At 36.8% G+C, this 13,179-nt stretch overlaps 1 protein-coding gene across 14 annotated transcripts in view; it reads left to right on the top strand.

The window, feature by feature from the left end:
• LOC143249805 (tight junction protein ZO-3-like) overlaps nucleotides 1-13,179 on the top strand; it is a 233,735-nt gene that overhangs the window by 61,650 nt on the left and 158,906 nt on the right. For all 14 annotated transcript variants that reach the window (XM_076500250.1, XM_076500261.1, XM_076500255.1 and 11 more), the window contains exons 2-3: nucleotides 898-1,086; nucleotides 3,190-3,316. In XM_076500250.1, coding sequence (XP_076356365.1) covers nucleotides 1,022-1,086; nucleotides 3,190-3,316 — 192 coding nt within the window. In that variant the 5' untranslated portion in view covers nucleotides 898-1,021. The remainder of the gene's footprint in view (nucleotides 1-897; nucleotides 1,087-3,189; nucleotides 3,317-13,179) is intronic.

Here is a 13,179-nt window from a genome sequence, read left to right as displayed (position 1 = left end):
AGCACTATAGTTTTGTCTGATGATTTACAACAGACAACTATGCAGCTTTTGTCTCTACAAAACACTAATAAAGTTTTATTGTAAGATTTACGACAGACAGTAACATGATTATTGACTCTCCAAAGCACTATAGTTTTATCTCAAGACTTATGACACAATCATTTAACTGTTGATTCCACAAAACACTAAAGTTTTATTTTAAGATTCATGACAGACAGTAACATGATTATTGACTCTATGGTACGTCATTATCAAAGCTTACTGTTTATAATCTTGTGACACTACTGCTTCTACAGAGAACAACAATTCTTTTTGAGGCATACAAAAATTATCTACCTATGTACTGACACTAGAAATTATTAAAAATATATGTATCTTATGGCTCAGTGCAGTGACGAAACCCAATGGGTTATCAAAACCATTAGTCTTATATAGTTTTACAAGATAAATTGTCGTAATTCTGTTGATTTTGCAAAGCACAAAGTATCTTTTAGTTTTGAAACACAGAGGCACTTTACTCATCATAACATACAGTTATATTATGTTTTGAAATATTATCAGTAATGATATCATCCACACAAACACATACAGTTAAAAAAAAGGGACAAAGTTTACTGATTACGTAAAGTTTTTATGCATGTTGAAGTGGAAAGATAAAATATGATCTTAGATCATACTGCAGTTGCTGTAATAAAATTAAGGCTTCACTCCATTCTAAAAGAAACAAAAGGTGTTTACATTCGATGTGAATCAGTGGATATGTAAGTCAGTCATATTGTTTGATTTTGTTTTCCCCTTTTTGAACGTACTTAATGAGTAAAATAACAAATTATATATTTTTTGTATATCAGTTTTTGCACTTTTTTATTCCAAATACTTTCTTCTTTTCTCTTTCAGATGCTGATTTCAGATTTTCAAGATTTTGTTTTACTTTAATATGAATATACAAACAATCTTCTGACTGTGACACAGTAGTCATTCATATATTGCTCAGATTGGAAACATTTTAACTGTTATTGCGATGAAAGGTGAAAACGAGATGGTATCCATTGCTTTAGAGGATATAGCAAGCAAACTGAACAATAAGTAAGTTTTTCACCAATTGAATGTTTTTTAATACCGTAATACAAATGACACAAAAGTAACTGAAAGCTTAAGCTCTGTCTGTGAGTACAGAGGGTTCAATACATAATATTAAAACAATTTTCAATATGCAAATCAGCATGTCCCATGGCAACCACACTCAATTTTGACATTGTTTGGCAGCTCTTAGTGTGATGCCACCAGAAAGTGGTTGTTTTTGGAAAGGGTTATGTGATAGTTCTTTTTCACATAAAACCTTTATACATCCAGATCATACAGACATGTTTAAATTGGGAATTTAGAATTTTTATGATGGGGATATTCCTTATAAATAAGGGCACTGGAAATAAAGAAACCTGAATTTACTTGGGGCACCAGAACTATGCAAGAGAAGTTTGCAATAAGTCTTACCAGCTCTGGTGAAAAAAAAGATGCAGTGTTTTGTTTGTAGCAGATGAAAATATGAACACATAGATCAATGGCAGAAGGCATCCACTTGTCCCAGGTGAGTAATAATAAAAGATCATGATCTGGAGAAGTGACACAAGTCATGAGTAATTATAAAGGATCATGATCTGGAGAAGTGACACAAGTCATGAGTAATAATAAAGGATTATGATCTGGACAAGTGACACAAGTCAGGTGTGCACAAGTTATTTCTACCACGTATCCAAAAATGGAAGATCAACCTTAGAAAACTGTATAAACTAGCTAAAGAAAAATGGCAGTATGTGTTGAGACTCATGTGTACCTTGATAACTAACTGTGCCAAGTCTGTTGCCATTTTATATTGGTCAAAAGATGAAAATGCTTTGAAATGTATTACATGGAATGTTTCAAGAATTTTCTACAAATGAATATACATCAAGTTGTGACACCAGAACAATCCAGAAAGAGACAATGCAACAAGCCCTACCTCATTCGTAAGAATCAAAGTACTTCATCTTATAACAAGTAAAAATCCAGAAACACAGATGCCAGTAACAAAAGTCGTCCATGTGGCTCAGAAAAACATATATAAAATAATCATGGAGAATCTAAATCTGAAAACAGAGCCAACAGAATAATGGTTCACCAAGATAAGATTCCCAGTCATACTTCTCATTCATTCTCATGCATGACAAAAAAACAGGTATTCATGCTGTTCTATATGAAAACATACTGATTAAGGTGCTGGGCACAGTCCCTATCAGTTTCTATGCAATCAAACTGTTAAAGTTGGCACTAGAAAACTGCCTTCCAAGTGCACTAGATAAATTCTGGAAAGTATGGAAGGAGGGATGGTGTGCTTTGGACATGACATTCATACGCTTCAGAACTAATCTTAAGATGCATGGTTGTCAGAAAGATTGTGACCTGACATTGTAACATGAACTGTAACGACTTGGTAGGCCTTAAATCGTTTTAGTATAACATACTCAACGTCTGTTGATTTAATTTTAATACATGTTTCAAGGTTAATGAAAATATTAACTATTCTGAAAAATATTGTACACTGTAGTGCAGTGAAAATGCAACTTTAAAGCTTTGTCATAATATGTAATAAAAATAAATAGATTACCTTTTAGCTCGAACATGGTCTAGTTGTAATCATGCCAGACTGAGGTTTGAAAGATCCAAGGTTTGTGTCATTATCCCGCTGAACACACGTCGTAATTTCAATTGTGTGTGCATTATAAGAGTGACATTCAATCCCATTATACGATTCCGAACCGGATAAAACCTTTATGATTGTGTGTGATGCTGACTTTTATTTTCCATCTGGTGAGTATTTCAAATTTAAAGACAGTTATACCCGAACCCACGGAGTGTTTGACCTGTTCGTTTAGCCCATGTGAATAACAACCTTTAATCAGACATGATACAAACTTCAGTCTTAGATAAGTGACCTTAATCATAATAGAATATTTACGAACTGAAGTTATAAAAACGTGCTATATTACTGTATGAAGTAACATAACATTTAGGATAAAGAATACTTTAAATTATGGAGAGATTGTAAGGGTAATAACGTTCACAATGAAACATTAAGATATAAATAAGTTGGTATGAACATAAATATTAAGTACTACAACGAAGTTCTGATGTTTTATATTTGTATCAAAGGGAGTTTCAGTTGAAGTGCAATGACATCACTCCAACTCCTCCAGAATCTACAGATGGAGATGAAACCCCGACTAATGAATTGGAAGAAACGTTCTTAGAAACATTGGCTGATCCAGTAGAGGAAGAGGTAGGCCTAATTAATACTTTATGTTGATATATTTTTAAGGACAGTCAAATTACGAAAAAGAGAAAAAGAAAGTATAATTTTGGAAAATACGCAAATCAGTTTAAAAAAATTGTTAAATCTTACTTTCAAGTAAATACAAGATATATTACTCGATTATGTAGTGAAAAATAATAGCTGTGAACGATAACATGTGTCATTTTGTTTGTGACGTCACTCTCTGTGTTAGTAAGTTGTTTCACAGTAGGTACTACTTTTTTAAAAACCAAATTCCTAAATTAGTTTTAAAAGAATGTATTGATTGAGTTTTAATATGGTTACTGTTTCAGAGCATAACAGTATCAGATTATAGGAACTTCGGACTTTTGTTTTCAGATACAATTTGTTTATATGAATCCTTTGATTCTTTGTTATCCAACTGGACCAACGTCAGGGTATTTTATGACTACTTTGTGATATTTTCACAATATATTTAATAATAAAACTTTCCAAAGCAATTTCTTAATTATTGTGGCAAAGTATTTTTGACAGGTAAATTCCATCTCGAAGTGGACAGGTATGGTAAAGAGTTTAATATATAAGACTGTGGATTGAAAGGTTTGGGGTGCAAGGCGTTATGCTGTTGAAAGCGAACAAACTTTCAGCTGTGAACGCATTATGGAAGTGATAGTTAATCCATTTTTCAGCTAAAGGAGCCAGACAGAACCTTTGTGGTGTTGAATGCTGCTAGCTGCCTTCGTTCGTTTGTTTGTCCAACACAGGGACAACAATGCACATTGGTTTAGTGCTAAAATGTATAGTGACAGAACCCTCGCAACATTTATCAGACTTGTGACGTCATCATCATGATAAGGATCTTATATCCTAAACCTAATTTCTCTTTTTGTGGATTCATTTCAAGTAACGAAAATGTATACAGCATTAATTTTGTTAAGCTGAGCTTCTTTAAATTAATAAATATAGAAAACAACAACTAGATACCATATAAAATTCACTTAAGTAAACAAAACTTTTAAAAACACATCTTGTGAATCTGTTATATTTTAGAACTTTGACGTTTATAATACTTTGCACAGCAATCTCCGTTGCATGTCTCATAAATAATAAATCTTTCGAATATTTGTATGTTTTAGACACACGCGATATGCATGCAAAATCATCATCAAGAAGTGCGTTATAGAGTAAAAGGCGAATATAGTATAAAAGTCCAAATAAATAATGAATACATGTGTCTTATACGTCTTAAAATTGTAGTTGAATAAATAAATGGGGTTCCTTATTCTTTCTTAATCTGAAGATGACCTAGAAAGGTCGAAACGTTGTTTTTTCTCTTCTTATTAATAAAAGTGTTAATACCCATACCAGCCGTTCTGAGATACATATCTGAAGGAGTGCCTGTATGTCTAAGTATCATTACTACAACACAAAGAAATAACTGTTTACAATTCTATTATTCATGATACACTGATAGTGACATTCATATGAATTATATTTAGTGCTGAATGGACAAAGAAATGACCAACATGACGCAGTGTATTGATATTCGTTACCTAAATTAACTAAGTGATCAACCAGAGATATGTGAGAGAGTATGTTATAGTCACCAACGTTCATCATGCAGACATGTAACATGTGTTATAACTTATTCTATTCATTCTTAAAGCTTTGTTACAGGGTATTTTCATAAAGATGTTTAATAATGATGTTAGTTGTGTACTGTAGCTGTAGCACAAACAAATAAGAATCAATACAGCAAAGTTGCACAAACAAATAAGAAGCAATACGGCAAAGTTGTGGCAAAAAGCTATCTGCTTTCCTTCGCAGTGAAATATTATGGACAGAATATAGTTGGATCCTTTCCAAAAATTGTTTGTAATAATTCATTACTTTATTGAGCGCACTGACGTTGTTACGTATTACAATTTATTTCGGATGAGTCTCCGATTTATTATGTTACGTATTTTAACGTATTACTGTTTCAGATAATTGGAAATTTGAATTTAGAAGTTAATTAGCATTTAATATGTATCAAATGTATGTTTTTTGCCAACAAGATTGATACACACAATTTCCTTTTTCTTTTAAACACAAATATGTTTTAATAACGGTATTACTAATAGTTCTTACAAATTATGGTTTATGTACAAGAGTTTAAAAACATGCAAATAATAATGAGTCTTATAGCCGGTTTAGAACTGAATATTTTATCAACGATCCAGGTCCACAAAGACCAAGTTAATTCTGATTTGATACTGGCACACCTCGCTTAAACTAGCTGATTCGGTTGGCCTAACGCTCCTTATAAGCTGATTTATACCGATGAACAGTTTTAATGTACTGGTAGAAGTTCTAACGTCCGAAGTAATTCACTGAAGTAGTAGGGTTTGTAATGTTCGAAATCTATAAACCTTTCTGGTCCAATTCTGTAATTTTCCGATTAATAAGCGTTAATCGCAATTATATTTCTTTTTTTTGGCTTATAACACACTGACTGTAGCTGACTAATACTAATTTTTCTTTCATCTTTAGGCTAGACGCTCTTTACAGGAATCACGAGAGTTTGTAGAAATTTCAACAACGTTTTTAGCACGCTTTCGTAACACAAATATTGTTGACTCGTACGTTCACGAACCTTCAACAAATTCCGAGAACAGGCGGGATTTTCGTAATGTATAGCTAAGAATATACGTCACATACAAAAACGCAAACTATACAGAAGCAAGCATAGGCACTTAAATAAACGTATAATAGTAAAATCTGTTACACCTCCTTCCTTAGAGAATGGGCCCGGCATGGCCAGGTGGGTTAAGACGTTCGTCTTGTAATCTGAGGGTCGCGGGTGCGAATCCCCGTCGCACCAAACATGCTCGCCCTTTCAGTCGTGGGAACGTTATAATATTATGGTGAATCTCACTATTCATTGGTAAAACAGTAGCCCAAGAGTTGGCGGTGGGTAGTGATGACTAGCTGCCTTCCCTCTAGTCTTACACTGCTAAATTAGGGACGGCTAGCGCAGATAGCCCTCGTGTAGCTTTACGCGAAATTCAAAACAAACAAAAGAAAATTTCTTAGCCTGAACTTAAGTCACAGCGCACGAGGGAAACAATTCTGAATTTTCCTCAACAACAGTGGACGGTTCGCTACCAATTTGGGGTTTGGCAACAACTTTTCCCTCAGCCAAATCATTTTCCAACAATAATGATACACCCCGAATTGCCAGAGTAGGTCTTATTACAACAACAACTAGTACCAAAACTAGGTCAGATATTAAACAATTGTTATAAAAAGGAGCATTAAGAAAACCACCCTCAACACTCTGAGTAATAACAGACTCACTAGTGGTATAACTCGAATTTAAAGCAATACATCTTCTAACATCAATGATTGAGCCGTCCCCAGTATCAGACAACATAAATATGGAAATGGGATAAGCAGTGACACAGAACCAACAGACACAAAAGGTCTAAATTCCTCCATAACTACATCAACCTTTATATCAATGGTCAAATCAACAACATTGAGTGATATGGTGAAACGACGTCTATATGCGGGCACAAACAAACTGAGTGTTGAATTCTTTTCTTTTCTAAACTCCAACAATCGGACATGACGTGACCAGGTTTTTTACAAAAATAACAGACAGGCTTTGAAGGTTTTGATAAAGTTTTATCATGACTGTCTGAAGATTTCGAACCACAGAAGCAGGATTTGTTAGAATAATCCTCAGCTTTAGTGGATTAGACAGATATTGGTTTTTCCTGAGATGGCAGGAATTTATTTTTACGAAAAAAATTTTAATGTGTTAAAATGTAATCAACAGAAAGAGAAGATGTTTCCTGTAGTGTTTTATCCCAAGTAAGTTTTGATGTCGTCACTTATACAGCGTTTGAATTCCTCAATTAGACATTTATCTTAATTTGTCGACACTGCTGCCAATGTGCATAGAATTACACAGTCGATCAAAATAAACCTGTTTTTCGTGGGTGAATTCCATATGCGTTTGACTATCTTGTTTGCGATAACCTCAAAACTTTAGCAATAACCCTCTGGCACGAACTCGTATGCTTTGAGGATAGCTGCTTTAACCTTATCATAAATAACGCAATCTTCTAGAGAGACAGCAGCATAAGGTTCTTGTGCTTTACCAATCAAAACGCTCTATAACAGTAATGACTATTTTTCGCTGAGCCAGATGGACATAGTGGGGGGCCCGGCATGGCCAAGCGTGTTAAGGCGTGTGACTCGTAATCTGAGAGTCGCGGGTTCGCATCCCCGTCGCGCTAAACATGCTTGCCGTTTCAGCCGTGGGGGCGTTATAATGTTACGGTCAATCCCACTATTCGTTGGTAAAAGAGTAGCCCAAGAGTTGGCGGTGGGTGGTGATGACTAGCTGCCTTCCCTCTAGTCTTATCTGCTAAATTAGGGACGGCTAGCACAGATAGCCCTCGAGTAGCCTTGTGCGAAATTTAAAAAAAAACGAATAGTGGGATTGACCACAACAATATAACGCCCCCACGGCTGAAAGGGCGAGCATGTTTGGTGTGATGGGGATTCGAACCTGTGACCCTCAGAGTACGAGTCGAGTGCACTAACCACCTGCCCATGCCGGGCATATATTGAAGAAGTAACGTGCAAGTCTTACCTACACTAATTGAAGGTGTATCTCTATGTTTGACATAAATGCTTATGTAACCTTTGTTTTCCAGTTAAACGTCAATACGTCATGTTAAAGAAACCTCATAAATAGAATCTTATTGATTCGTATCGGTTCAAGAATTAAAGTTTTTTTCTTTTTGTTTTTTTCCCCCTTATGTAGTAAATTTGTCATTTCACGTAAATGTTTACTGACGCCAAACGGTATTCGAGTAACATAATTTATAATACTTGAAATCGTTGGTAGTTATGGTAATTTTGTAATTAGAGAATTATAATTATAAGTATATGAAGTATTTGTGAAACATAAGTTGTTTTTGCTTCGAATAATTATGTAAAATATATAAAATTAATACCAATTTACGACGTTTAAGAAGGATTATTACAATATTACCCAGAATCGTATCTACAGATACGATAAATGATGCTCCCCAGTGGCAGAAGTCTGCGTCTGCGGGCTTACACCGCTATAAACCAAGTTTCCATACCCGTGATGAGCAGACCAGAGATAGTCCTTTATGTAACTTGTGCTTAACAACAATCAGGTCACAGGTTCGAATCCCAATCACATCAAACATACTCACTCTTTCAGCCGTGAGGGTGTTATAATGTGCGGTCAATCCCACTATTTATTGGTGAAAGAGTAGCCCAAGAGTTGGCGGTGGGTGGTGATGACTAGCTGCCTTCCCTCTAGTCTTATACTGCTAAATTAGGGACTGCTAGCGCTTATAGCCCTCGTGTAGCTTTGCGCGAAAATCAAACCAATAACAATCAACAACGACAATGAATGAAAACAGTGTCATCCCTAAAGTAAGATTTTTTCTGCTTTTTCTACGAACATTACTGTAGATAAGGCTTAGGAAAAAAAGTGCATCAAGTTTTTTGAAGTAAATCAGCACACTGAATGTGAAAGATTAGTAACGAAACGTGTTTGTTCATAATATTATTTATATTTAGAAACATACAGCAAAGGAAGTTGTTCAGGCCTGTGTGTCGTATATCACAAACTGTATAACATAGGAACATGAATCTACACAGGAATGTTAAAGCTATCATATAAATGTCACATGTTGCCACCAGGAACGCTACTAAGGCCTAATGTCTGGTCGATCAAAGTAAATAAAGTCTGAGACGGCTCGAATGGGCAGTGGAAGATACTTTATTACAAATGCATGACATTTCGACAAGTTTATATCACCATAAGTTACATTTGTAATAAAGTATCTTTCACTGCCCACTCGAGCCGTTCTCCAAACTTTATGATCACAGCGACTGTTTAAAATGTGCTCCTTCAGCGTCCACAATGTATTGCATCCATATGACAATGAACGTTACAGGAACAACACGAATTTCATCTGGTATGATCACCACTTCTTGGACAGTTGCATGCTTGAGGTCTGTAATTGTATGAAGCTTCCCACGGCATACACACAATTCCAAAATACCCTCCGCGACCAGAAATTAACATATGTTAAGTCAGGTGAACGAGGTGGCCATTCATACGTAAAGAAATGTAATAAAAGTTCCTTCTCAAGAAATGTTTTTACCATTAGGCGGAGGTACACCATCCACCAAATTTTACTAATACCGTATGATAATCCCATTGGATCTGAGCATTGCATGATACTGCAAATAATTTATTGTCACTTTAGAATATTACATATAATGCACTGTATTACAAATGTGCAAACACAGGGATCTCGTACACCACAAGTGGTGCATGTAATCACGGGTTGGAAGTCACTGTTCTAAATTCTTTGTTATCGTTAGACCTATTTTTATCATTAGTGAAAGTCATGAGTTCAAATCCCTGTCACACCAAACTTGCTTGCCGTTTAAGCCGCGGGGGCGTTATAATGTGACCGTCAATCCCACTCTTCGTTGGTAAAAGAGTAGCCCCAGAGTTGGCGAAAATTGATGATGACTAGCTACCTTCCATCTAGTCTTACACTGCTAAATTAGAAACGACTAGTGTATATAGCCCCTTTTGTAGATTTGTGCAAAATTCAAAACATATAAACAAACCGTCATCAGTACATGTAACCACAGATTGGAAATCATAGTTCTAGACCCTTTGTTATCCTCATAACTACTCTGGTCATCAATGGTACACGTAACCACAAACTAGAAATCACTGTTCTGGATCCTTTGTTATCCTCGGAACTACTTCCATAATCAGTGGTACATGTAACCACAGATTGGATATAACTGTTCCAGATCCTTTGTTATCCTCGGAACTGCTTACTCCTTAGTTGATTGCGCATAATCTGATAGCACTGTTGCCTGGCGCTACAATTTCTAGTGTAATCGTCTTTTACGAAGTACGACAGTGCCAATCTTAGATGTTTTTAAGAGCACTACTTCTATTGACTGTGTATCGTGTAATAGTCGCACAATATCCCGAAATAAGCCTTACCTGTGGTTGCAGTTCGTTGTTAAACGACCAGAAAATTGCCATGAATCAATTATTTTTGTGCTCAACATGTCGCCAGCACTGACGACACGCCACTGTATTAGCACATTTAATAGAATAACTCATTTGTATAACATATTAATGATTATAGATACACTGCTGGCCAAAATCTTAAGGCCAATGAACATAAAGAAAAAATATGCATTTTGCGTTGTTAAACTCAACCACTTATTTGAGTAGAGCTTCGAAAGATGAAAATAAGAAAAGGGAAAATAAAAATAAAAAACTTTTTAACATTTAATTGGGAAAATGTGAACACTATGAAATAAGCCTAAATACTAGCTGGTCAAAAGTTTAAGACCATACCAAAAAGAAGTCCTAAACAGGGTATGAAATGCCCAACAAGAGGTCTCAGTAGCGAGTTGCACAGTTGTCATTGCGAATAACTTCAAACATTCGCTTTGGCATGGTCGATATAAATGTTTACAGAAGGTTGGCTGGAATGTTATTCCAAGTGGTGAAGATGGCTTCACGAAGATCATGCACTGTTTGGATTTGACGTCCATTTCTATAGACTTCCCTTGCCACCTACCCCCAAACATTTTAAATGGGGTTTAGTTCGGGCGAACACGCTGGATATCCAAAAGAATAACGTTATTTACCACGAAAAAGTCCTTTGTCCTGCGGGCATTGTGGATTACAGCATTTTCCTGCTGAAAGATCCAGTCATTTCCAAACAAGCGAGGGCCTTCAGTCAATAAGGATGCCCTTTCCAACATGCCAATATAGCCAGCTGCTGTTTGACGCCCCAGTATAACCTGAAGCTCAATTGTTCCATGGAAGGAGAAAGCACCCCAGATCATGATGGAACCTCCTTCTCTGCGTCGTGTAGAAAATGTCTCCGGTGGGATATTCTTATTGTGCCAGTGACGTTGGAAACCATCTGGACCATCCAGGTTAAATTTTTTCTCATCAGAGAACAAAACCTTCTTCCACTTTTCTATGTTCCATGTTTGGTGCTTCTCAGCAAAGTTTAACCGAGCTGTTTCGTGGTGTGGAAGAAGGCGTAGCCTTTGAAAACGTGTACGGTTTTTAAAGCCTTTTCTCGTAGATGCCGTCTTATTGTTCTTGAGCTGCATTCTGCGTCAATAAGGACCTTAATCTGGTTCGACGATCGGCTGATGTCTTGCCGAACAACCCGTCAAATCCTCCTGCTCAACGCCGACGAAATTTTCTTGGGCAGACCATTTGAAATTCTCGTTCCGTATCCCTCAGGGTCTTTTAAGAAATTTGCAACAGCAGTTTTACTATGCCCAATCTTACCAGCGATGGCACGTTGAGAGAGACCTTGCTTTTGCAGTTCGACAATTCTGCCACATTCAGACTTTGTCAATTTTTTAGCCTTTGCCATGTTTTTACCCAATGTAACACAGAAGATGTCAGTGGGAGATGTTGACAACGCTAATGCTTGAACACAAATAACTAAATTTCGTTACGTGTTTACTGATTAACGCTTCGTTTCAGTATGGTCTTAAACTTTTGACCAGCTAGTATTTAGGTTAATTTCATAGTGTTCACATTTTCCCTATTAAATGCTTAAAATATTTTTTTTTATTTATTTTCCCTTTTCTTATTTTCATCGTTCGAAGCTCTACTCAAAAAAATCGTTTAGCCCAACAACGCAAAATGCATATTTTTTCTTTATGTTCATTGGTCTTAAGATTTTGGTCAGCAGTGTAGATACACTGAGTTACAGGCTTATAGGTACATAGATCTTGTACATGGTTTATATATATATATATATATATTGCTGAAATTATTGCTGTCGTTGTTTAGTGTGCCTTTTTCATAGTCTGTTTGTTTGTTTTGGAATTTCGCACAAAGCTACTCGAGGGCTATCTGTGCTAGCCGTCCCTAATTTAGCAGAGTAAGACTAGAGGGAAGGCAGCTAGTCATCACCACCCACCGCCAACTCTTGGGCTACTCTTTTACCAACGAATAGTGGGATTGACCGTCACATTATAACGCCCCCACGGCTGGGAGGGCGAGCATGTTTGGCGCGACTCGGGCGCGAACCCGCGACCCTCAGATTACGAAGCGCACGCCTTAACGCGCTAGGCCATGCCGGGCCCTTTTCATAGTCCTTGTAACTAAAAAACTGAATAGCTGTTAATGTCCCATGCTAAGGATTGGTAGGAACAAAGTTCGTATCGTCATCTCATTAAACATACTACACCTTCAGTTGCTTAGGCGCGACTAAAGAATGATTCTCAATGCCGGTCTTCGTTGCAAAACCTTTTGGCGATGGGTTTTCTGGCCAGTTGCCTTTTCTGTAGTCAGTAGTTCGATATTATGGATAGATATACCTAAACACTTAAAGTTCTCTGACCCAGCCATTTAGTCAAAGCGTAGCATAATGTTTTACTCAAGTTGAAAATTCAAATACGGAACAAACACAAGTTGTTGTTGTTGTTTTCCTTCTAGGCCCGGCATGGCCAAGCGCGTAAGGCGTGCGACTCGTAAGCCGAGGGTCGCGGGTTCGCGCCCGCGTCGCGCTAAACATGCTCGCCCTCCCAGCCGTGGGGGTGTATAATGTGACGGTCAATCCCACTGTTCGTTGGTAAAAGAGTACCCCAAGAGTTGGCGGTGGGTGGTGATGACTAGCTGCCTTCCCTCTAGTCTTACACTGCTAAATTAGGGACGGCTAGCACAGATAGCCCTCGAGTAGCTTTGTGCGAAATTCCCAAACAAACAAACAAACAAATTTTCCTTCTAAAATAATTTAAAATCATATATTGTC

This window comes from Tachypleus tridentatus, chromosome 4, assembly GCF_004210375.1.
Source record: "Tachypleus tridentatus isolate NWPU-2018 chromosome 4, ASM421037v1, whole genome shotgun sequence".
Lineage (NCBI taxonomy): Eukaryota > Metazoa > Arthropoda > Merostomata > Xiphosura > Limulidae > Tachypleus > Tachypleus tridentatus.
The sequence above is the reverse complement of the archived record's forward strand: the minus strand, read 5'-3'. Positions and strand labels throughout refer to the sequence as shown.